General features: G+C 48.6%; 1 protein-coding gene across 1 annotated transcript in view; it reads right to left on the bottom strand.

The window, feature by feature from the left end:
- ROR2 (receptor tyrosine kinase like orphan receptor 2) overlaps window positions 1-6230 on the bottom strand; it is a 220997-nt gene extending 214767 nt beyond the window's left edge. The window contains exon 1 of the mRNA XM_053662637.1: window positions 5880-6230. Coding sequence (XP_053518612.1) covers window positions 5880-5967 — 88 coding nt within the window. The 5' untranslated portion in view covers window positions 5968-6230. The remainder of the gene's footprint in view (window positions 1-5879) is intronic.
- Between the last annotated feature and the right edge of the window lie 3324 nt (window positions 6231-9554).

Here is a 9554-nt window from a genome sequence, read left to right on the forward strand (position 1 = left end):
TGTGTGTGTGTGTGTGTGTGTGTGCATAATGGAGTACTATTGAGCCCTAAAAAAAAATGAACTACTGACACATGCTACAACATGAATGAACCTTAAAAAACAGTATGCCAAGTGAAAGAAGCCAGACATAAAAGAACAAACATACTTTGATTCCACTTCTGTGAGGTCCCCAGAACAGGCAGACTCATACACACAGAAGGTACAAGGAAGGATTTCAGGAATGGGGAGAGGGATTGGTAACTACTGTTCAACGTAGACAGAGTTTCAGTTTGGGCAGAAGAAAAAAGTTCTGGAAATGGATGGTGGTTATGGTGGCAAAATAATGTGAATATACTGAATACACACTTAACAATGCTTAAAGGGGTCTTTTATGCATATACATAATAATCTTTGTTATGCATGTGTGTTAATAAAGATCTGACTAACTGATGTCACTTCTGATTTCTCCATTACATGTTTCCTTTTGCAAAATTCAGCAAATGAACAACCAGCCATCCACTACTCCCAACCTCCATTCTATTATCTCACTCTGACCCTGGACCCACTTGTCCCAGTCCCATGCTCCTTCTTCCTCCCACACTACAGTCTTCCACCTTCTTCTCCCACTTACTTCCTACACCCACCTGCTTCTCACACCCCTCATCCTCCACCTGCCTGCCTCTCACACTCCCATCCTTCACTCCCCTGGTACTCACACCCTCGTCCTCCACCTGCCTGCTTCTCACACCCTCATCCTCCACTCACCTGATTCTCACACCCCTCGTCCTCCACACACTGTTTATCCAAACCCACATCCTCTACCTGCCTGTTTCTCACTCCCCAGTCTTCCACCACCTCTCACACTCCTGTCTGCTACCCAACCTCTTACACTAATGTAAAACAAGAATGCACCTTGTCACCCTCTCTCTACAGAATTCTGTGGTCCTCAATTTTTTAGTATCCCATGTTATAAAAAGATTATGATATGGTTATCTGGTGGTTATTTCACTGTTGGGAAGAAAATACCCAATTTCCAAATGTTATTTCCCAATGTTCTATAAGTGCTGAAAACACAAAATATCATTGTATTATAGTGCTACCAGGTGGACGTGTAGGGTAGGTTTTTTGACCCAGTGATTGTACCTGAAGCTTTCTCAGCCAGGGGCTCCTTACCGCCTATGCAATCTTGCCATCCATTTGTGGGCTGCTCACATTCTAGCTGGAACTCTTATGTCCCTACCCTATTTCTTCTCACCATCTCCCAAACCCTACTAATTCCCTAAGCTCAGGTTTCCTTGCCTTGGTTATCATACATCTGCCTTCTAAGCTCCTCTGAGTCAGGGCATTCTGTTCCCACAGGACAGAGTCAATTCAGTTCATTTCTGCATTTAAATCTCAACAAACAACAACAAAAAAGCTCTAAGCAAACAACAGGAAGTCCCTCCTTGCTCCCAACTCCAGGAGATGTTCCTGAAGCAACAGTGACAAGCAAACAAACCCTGGACAAAGAGCAGTGGCCGAGAGAGCTTCCCACAGTGACATGAGCCAAGTGCCACTTGCAACTAATGAAATACAACTAGTGCCTTCAGCTCAGTTTAATTAACTTCAACCTAAACAGCTATTGTGCTTAGTGGCTGCTATAGTCCACCATGCAAGTCCCCAGTGAGGATTTCTATAATTTAGGTGGAGGCTGGTTAACTGGCCCTCCTGGAGTTCTCCGTGTGGAAGCCATTATGCAGGAGCATTTGAGGGTTGGGGAAACACCCCCCACTCCGAAGGGGAGGGGGACTTGAAGAAGCAGCTACACTCTCCCCACATAACAACTCCAAAATGACAGAGTGCTTACTGAAGTTCATCCCAAGGACAATTACAGACAGTGTGTACACACACACACACACACACACACCACCTGCCACTGGAGCCTAAGACTTGGTAGAGGGCAAGCCATTGATTCTAATTAGGCTAAATTTTTCTGTAATTATTTCCTTCCCTTTGGCTTTGATTTTTTTTGGTTCTTTCAGAGACAGAACTTACAACACATAAAAAATAAAAAGCCAGAAATCCCAACAATGGTGCTAACCACACCAACGCAACTCCCTATTTTTGAAATGCTTTCTGAAAATTTCCAACATTATTCAACAATTCCTTGACCACTCTGTTAATATGATTTAAAGCAGATCACGCTCCAGACATACTTTATGACAACTGCACACTCACACAGAGCCATCCCTTTTTTATTTCCAATTTTGCAAACTCCTCGACCAAACCAAATACATACATACTAGAAGGGGGAGGATGGTGCAAGCCCAGCCAGTGCAGCTATAATTAATGGACCAAGCTCCTTGTTTTGCTTAGATTTTTACTTCAGAACTCAAGAAGCCCCCACTGCTACTGAACAAACATTTCTGTTACAGTGCTGCAGTCAAACAACACAAAATCAAAGAACTCAAAGGGTCACTGAGAAGCAATGTTTTCAAAGCCAGTCCTTTTAGCCTACTGGTCCTTCCATAACATTGCTATTGGCCACACAGAACACAGACTTAACTGGCACTGAATACTTCCTCTGCAAAGCAATCCCCCCAAGTATTTTGCTTTTAAACCTTTCAGGCATGATATTCATGTAATCCACTTGGTGGTCACTGGCCACTACAAGGTCCCCAAAGAAGTAAATGTTTTAATGACAACTTTCTTTACCAGGAACAGAGTCATAGCCTGTAAGGATACCCCCTTCCTCGTGAGGCACAGCAGAGTAAACCCAAAGCTTTGCAGCCAGCCCTTCTCCACAGGGCAACCACAGGAATGGGGGTGGGGCACAGGTCCCCCTCCAGGTTCCCAGGAAATAGACCAGATAAACACCAAAAGGCCTCTGGCATTAGAAGATGGTTATAAACCCTGTGGGGGGGACAGGTAACACTTGGTAGCCCACTTTCTTTCTTTCCTGACTACAATTTAGAATCAGTATAATTAGAGCACACCAATTTCCTGTACTTAATCAGACTGGTGGGGGGTAAGGGTCTGCAGATTAGGGAGGCCCAGCCTTTCACACCCAGTTCCATTTCAACAATAATGATTAATTTTCTACATCCTGGCCTCCGTGGAATACATTCTAAAGGAGTGCCACCTCTCCAGTTGAAACCTAGCTTTAGAATTCCCCTTTTAAGGGATTCATCTTCCCTACCTGTCAGACAGGCTATTCCCCCACTCACATTTTCATCCCTGTGATCTCAGGGACAAGATTCCTAAAAAGGGACAGGATAAAATTCTGACTCCACCAGGCTTAACTGTCTTCAAGGGTAAACCAAGGCAAGTCATGCCCTGACAAACATCTATGTAACAATTACAGCTGTACTTTGACCAAACAATAACAAAAAGGTTTACCAGTAAAAATAGAAATTATTTCACATTGCCTCATGAATCTGCAGGTCACTGCCACCAAATATACCCCTGGTAAACACATACTTTTGAACTCATGTTGCTTTTTTTTTTTCATGCAAAGTGTTAAGCAGAACTCTTGACAGTGTTCTCTAACCATGACATGCTGTGCTAACGGAAGTTCAGCTCACTGACTAGAGCCACTCAGCAGTCACCCACTGGTTCATTGTACAGCAGCCTACACTGGATGTCACATGGGTCAGTAGTGTTCAAAGTCTCAGGATGGCATTCCTTATCAAGTAGACGTGAGGGTTAAATTCGCTCTCACTACTAAATACTGAAACATTTCCAATGTGCACTGCTTCCTTGCTTGGTACACAGCCATAATAAGAAAAACATGTTGCCTTACTACATACATTAAAACTTTTCTTTTCCCACAAAGCCTTCTTATTCAAGATGTTTTCATTTACTTCCAAATGGATCACTACCATTATTTATTACGACCATCACTCCAGGGATCCGGGCCAGAAGTAAACACTACACTGTCAAAATCGCAGGTGGGGCAGTTGGACCCCAAACTTCCATTCCCAGCCTATCCTACCTAAGTGGGGCACATAGTCCCGAACCTGGGATTTGTCTCCTTAGGGAACAGAGCCTTCTCTAAAAAGGGAGAATAGGAACTTGTAAGTCCTTCTGAGATAACCTTTCCGTGTTTGTACACAGTGATTTACGATTCGAGTATAAAACACACTCAAATTATGGGATTCCTCCTTGGGGCAGAAAAGATGCCAAACACTCAAATCTCCTGTAATCGTAAAACTCATTCATATTTTGAATATGATCATATTCTTTGAGTTTTTCAGCTAATTCCAGAAGAGAGAAAACTATAAACAGCTTTCTTACTCCCTCTCCTAGAGAGGCTACCAATTCTTTTATTGGAAAAAATTACGTATATACAGGGTTCAAAAAGTAACGAAAATGACACAGGATTGCTTTGCTCCTCAGAGATTTCTTAAATTCGATTGGAAATGACGTCGGCACTGCTTAAAATACTCCGCCCGAAATGCGAGCCACTTTCCTGTTCTCCTGACAACCTTGATGTAAGCAACAGACCCGTCACCCCTACCACATCTCCCAGCTCCAGCTCTGCGCCCCACACTCCTCCCCTGAAAATGCAACTAAAACCGCCCCTGCCACACTTCTGCCCCTAACCCGCGAGTGGCCACCACGCCCACGCTACGAAACCGCACGTGGAGTCCAGGAGTTTGATCACCCACCACACCCCAACCCGCCCGGCCAATAGAGCTGCAAATGAGGCCCCTGACTCTAAAGGGAAAAGAGTTCCTGCAGATGGAGGGATGCAGAAATCCAGAGATGTTGTCAGAATTCCCCTGACTTCAATATACCAACTTACCATTTAGCCGCGCGCCCCGAGGGCTTGACGCTTTAAGGGAAAGCAAGGTTACTACAAACCCCCTTCCCAAGTCAAGGAATCAGAAGGGTCCGGCGTAATCGGCATTTGCTTAAACACAAGACCCCCAGAAAAGGCTGCCCCGCATTCCTGCCCCGCATTCCGTCGGACTGGTCTCTGGAGGGCGCAGAAGGCAATAGGGCACTGTTAGAACTGAGCGCCTTCCCGCGCGGGTCCCCTAAATTCTCACCTACCTGCAGGAATGCGGCAATGCGAGGGGTGCACGACACTCAAATCCACTTATGGGTAAGGGGGAGGCTTACATTTTAGGACTTGAGTTGAACCTCGTCCTGCACACCTCCGGCCTCGAGGCATCGCGCCCTCCCCCACCCGGCAGGGTGCCCGGAATCCGGCCGCGCGGCGCACAATCCGGGGAGCTCCCCGCCTCTGGACGGCGTGGGAGAGCTCCGCCTCTTTCGGCACCCCAGGCCGGTACCTCCAGGCCCCTTGTGAACCTCGAGGCAGATCCTATGCTCCGCGGAGTCCAAGCAGCCAAGCCCACGGAGGGTCTCCCGGAGACAGCGGGTGCCCCTCGAGGAGAGTGCCACCGAGGAACTGGGCCCGTCCCTCCAAGATGCGGGCCTCGACCCTCGTCCGGAAGTGTGCCCCCAAAAGTCCAAAGACCACCCAGGGACAGCCGCTCCCAAATGGTTTCGGCCACCTCCTGGCCATGGGGGAGGGGCCAACAAAAGGGAAGCCGAAGCCTGGCTCAACCAAGCAGTGGGGTCCAGAACACACTTTCCCGGGGCCCCGGGGGGCTCCGGAGTAGGCGGGGGTGCCGGGGATAACCTTAGTGAAGTTAGTGAAGAGGGCCGAGTCAAAGTCCTTACAAGCACCGGCCACGTCTGAGGACCCGGGGCCTGGCCGCGTTCACACTCAGGACCCTCGGAAACGCCTGGAGAGGGGCTCCCCGCAGCGCCGCGGCACAGCCTCTGGAAACACTTAGCTGGCCTCGGAGCGCGCCTTATTGGAAGCAGCCCCGCCGGCGGGCCGCGGGCCCGGAGCTAAGAAAGAGACGGACTCGATTCAGGAGACCCCGCCAACGCACGAGTCCTACCTGAGGTCTGGGGCGCGAGGAGCAAGAGCGCGGCGGCCGCCCAGACGGCCCAGGCGCACAGCAGCAGCAGCGCCGGGCCCCGGGCCATGCCGCGGGCCTTGGAGGCCGGGCGCGGGGGGCTCGCGCGGCGCCGGGGGCGAAGCGCCACCACCCCTGTGGGCTGCGCGTCCGCTGCCCTTTCTCCCGGACGCTACCCAAGCTGGTCCCTTTCGAGGAATTCGTGGTCCGCCACTTCTCCCAGCCAGATGCGCCGCTCGGCTCCGGCCGCAGCGAAGGCTCCGGCTCCCGCAGACTGCAAAACTCCGGGACGCGGGCTTGGGCGTCCGGCCGCCGGGAAGAGCGCGAGGGGCGGACCACGGGCGCGCAGGAGGCAGGGTCCCCGGCTCGCCCGCCCCGATGGGCAGAGCGAGGCCGTTGCAGGCGCCCCCTGCTGGAGGGACGCGCCTTCGGAGGGCGTGACGGGCGGGAAGCTGGGGGCCGGGACCCGGGACAGCCGCTCTGTCCTGGGACATTCTTCCTGCTCCCGCCCTCTGCCCTGCGCTTCAGGATGCTTGGTGGCTAAGGTGGCACCTTGTGGGTGTCCAGCCGCACCCACCTTCAGCGTGCGGGAGCCCGGGGACCTGGTCACTGCGCCCCGCCAGCCTTCACAAGGGAAAATCGGAGAGCCACCTACTCCCATAAACCCGCGGCGCCTAAGAAAGAGAAACAAGGGCTTGGAGAAGGGAAACATGAAAGGAAAGGAAAGGGCCCCGCCCCGCTGGCGCCCTCCTGGCCCTATCGGCCCTCCCGCCACGCTGCGGCAGCCCAGTGGAGACCACATTGACCCTCCGAAAAACAGAAACTGCTGGGGTGGGGCTGAGTGGAGAGAGCCCTTATTAAAAGCACGATGCTAGCTGAAGCCACCGCAGCTTTTGGTTTACTGTTGTTAAAAGCAAATTGTGTAATTTTATCCATTAAAGGAAGAACACTATTTGTTCTCTGCAGAGCCCCAGAACATGCAGAAATGATTTGCTTCACTTGTAAAGACATTTTGAACGCAATTCAAATGGCATATTTTCTTGCTTATTCCTGGTTTTGCTTAACACGTGCAAAGGTCTGGAATTGGAAAGCCTGACCCTCAAGTTTGTAACTTAGGAATTTTCTTTGTTTTTGCTGTCTTGGAGAAAGGATTTGGAACCTCCAGCGTCGCGGTTTTTTGTTTAGCGAGATTTATATTTTAACTGACTATAGAGCAGTTTGACGTTTTTGTTCAAGCACCATTTCCTGCTAGTTGGGGTAAATTGTGAATTAGGGAGAGCCCAGGCCTTGGGTGCCAGACCCCGAGGCCCCTGAGCCACCCCTCCCCCCGCCTTCCCATTGCCCTTCCACTGCCTCCCTCACACATGGCAGGAAGTAAAAGCTCTCTTTCCCTGTTGACAGCAAGGCTGGGCCAGCTCCGCCATTGCCCATGTTAAAGTTAATTAGGCCTCTCACTGTCCGTGCTGGATCTGTTTGGGGTAGCATCCCACACAGTTCTCATTCCTAATGCAGATTGGAGAGACTGTGACGTTACTGGCCAGGGGCAGTAGGGGATGGGGGAGGGGGGCGAATGGAAGAAGACTGTAAAATCATTATCCAGCTGTCAGGTTCCCCAGCCCCAAACACAGGCTTCTGCCACTGCTGGTGCGGGTCTCAACTGGGGACTGCTCTCCCTGTGCTGTCTGAGTACTGCCGGGTGTTTATCTTTGGGTTTTCCTTCCCATAGGGGTCCTCAAAGATATTTTAAGGGTAAACACGACTTTAAAAGTTGGTCTTGACGCACTTAGCTCCAGACTCCTCCATTTTAGATCTAGTGAAAACCAGACAGACAGCAGAGGAGGGTTCCATGAGCCTTGCCCTCAAAAACCAGTCAATGAGCAAAGCTTTGTCCTTTCAGAGGACGCGTGCTCTTTGCTTTTCGCTGTGCACAGCTAGAGGCTGTAGTTCCAGAACTTTAGGTGGGCAGCTCTGCCATTCCTTCTTGGTGTGAACTTGGGGAAATGACGCAATTGCACTTCAGCCCCTCATCTGTATGCAATTTTCATATGACTAGGTTCCCCACAAACCTGACCAAAAGTTTAAACAGCAACGAGTATTTTTTCTGACAGTTTCTTGGGTGGGGTCAGAAATGTGGGTTATAAGACACATGATTCCTTAAAGTGTCTTAAAGATAATCTTTTCAGTGTTTCTCTTTCCCCACAGTGTCTCCATCCGTAAGTCCGACCTGTTCTTCCCTATCTCCCCCTTACTCCCTCCTTCCTTGGTTGCTTACAGGTTCAGAACAGACAGGTAAACACAATACATCTATAGTTATAAATGGGAGGGATCAAAATATGCTCTAAGTAGTTAGCAGAATGTGGCTTAGGTCTAAGCCAGATGGGAGCTACTTATGCCTTCCCACCTGTATCAGCTGTTGCTGCATAACAAATCATCCCAAACCTAGCAGCTAAAACAGTAAATATTTATTATTTCACAAAGGTAGTTTTTGTGAATCAAGTATTCAGGAGAGGCTTAACTAGGCACCTCTGGCTTAGGGTCTGCCTGAGGCAGGGGTCTCTTTATGAGGCAGCTTGCTTACATACCTGGCAAGTTAGTGCTGGGTGTGGGAGGAGGCCACATGGACCTCTCTAGAGAACTTGAACATCCTCACAAACCAGCAGCTGGCTTTCCCCAGAGTGAGAGCCAGGCAGAAGCTGTAGTGTCTTACAGTTTAGCCTTGGAAGTCAGGCACAGTTATTTCTGCAGCATCCTGTTGTTTTCACCAGCCAACCATCTTCCTTATGGGAGGGAGCTACACAGGGTGGAGAGAGGTTTTACACAGGGGTAAAACACATTATACTGTGTTTTACCACGGATAATGCATAACCGTGCTTTTGGCCCTAACTTAAAGGAAAAAAAACTTTCATTTTAATTTCTTAATTCAATTTTTATTTATATTTAGAAACAAAACCAATGATCATATTCCAGGATATTATTTTGCTTGCAGATATCATTATTGCTTTCCAGAGTTATAGTTTTAATATATAAGCATAATTTAAGAGTTAAAAACATTTATATAGCTACAGAATTAGTACTACCTGTGTATAATGCACATCCTATTTTTCCCTCAAATATTCAAGCAAAAAATCACATTATACATGGCAAAATACAGCAATTTTTTAACAATGTCTTTTTCAAAAGCAGCAGTTTTTTTATTTTGATGATACCTAATTCATTAATTGTTTTCTTTTACCTATAGTGCTTTTCGAGTCTCAGTAAGTGCTAGATCAGGCCAAAAATATCTCTAAGAATGGAATATTTGAGCATACCAACCTCCAGAAAGCAGGTGACACAGTTCACAGCCTTCTGCCCACTGGTCTTTCATGGTGAACAGTTGCAAACCAGTGCAGTGGGAATTCCACTTGTTTGGTTTTTAGTTAGGAAAATCCTCAACTGAACTGAACCCTTCTGCTCTACTAGCAGCAAGCTGTACACAAATCCAAGTATAAAATAAGATAAAGAAGACAACTTGTCAAACAATATGACTCCATTCCTTCACACCACTCTCCTTGTGAATCTGGCCTTGGGCCTGAACCCACACAGGTTGGCCACAATCAGCTGGGACACCCAGACTAGGAAATGCAACCTCTCTACAGCACTTGGCCTGAGACCTTCCCT

This window comes from Artibeus jamaicensis, unplaced genomic scaffold, assembly GCF_021234435.1.
Source record: "Artibeus jamaicensis isolate MK-2021 breed Jamaican fruit bat unplaced genomic scaffold, CSHL_Jam_final contig_264, whole genome shotgun sequence".
NCBI classification, from domain to species: domain Eukaryota; kingdom Metazoa; phylum Chordata; class Mammalia; order Chiroptera; family Phyllostomidae; genus Artibeus; species Artibeus jamaicensis.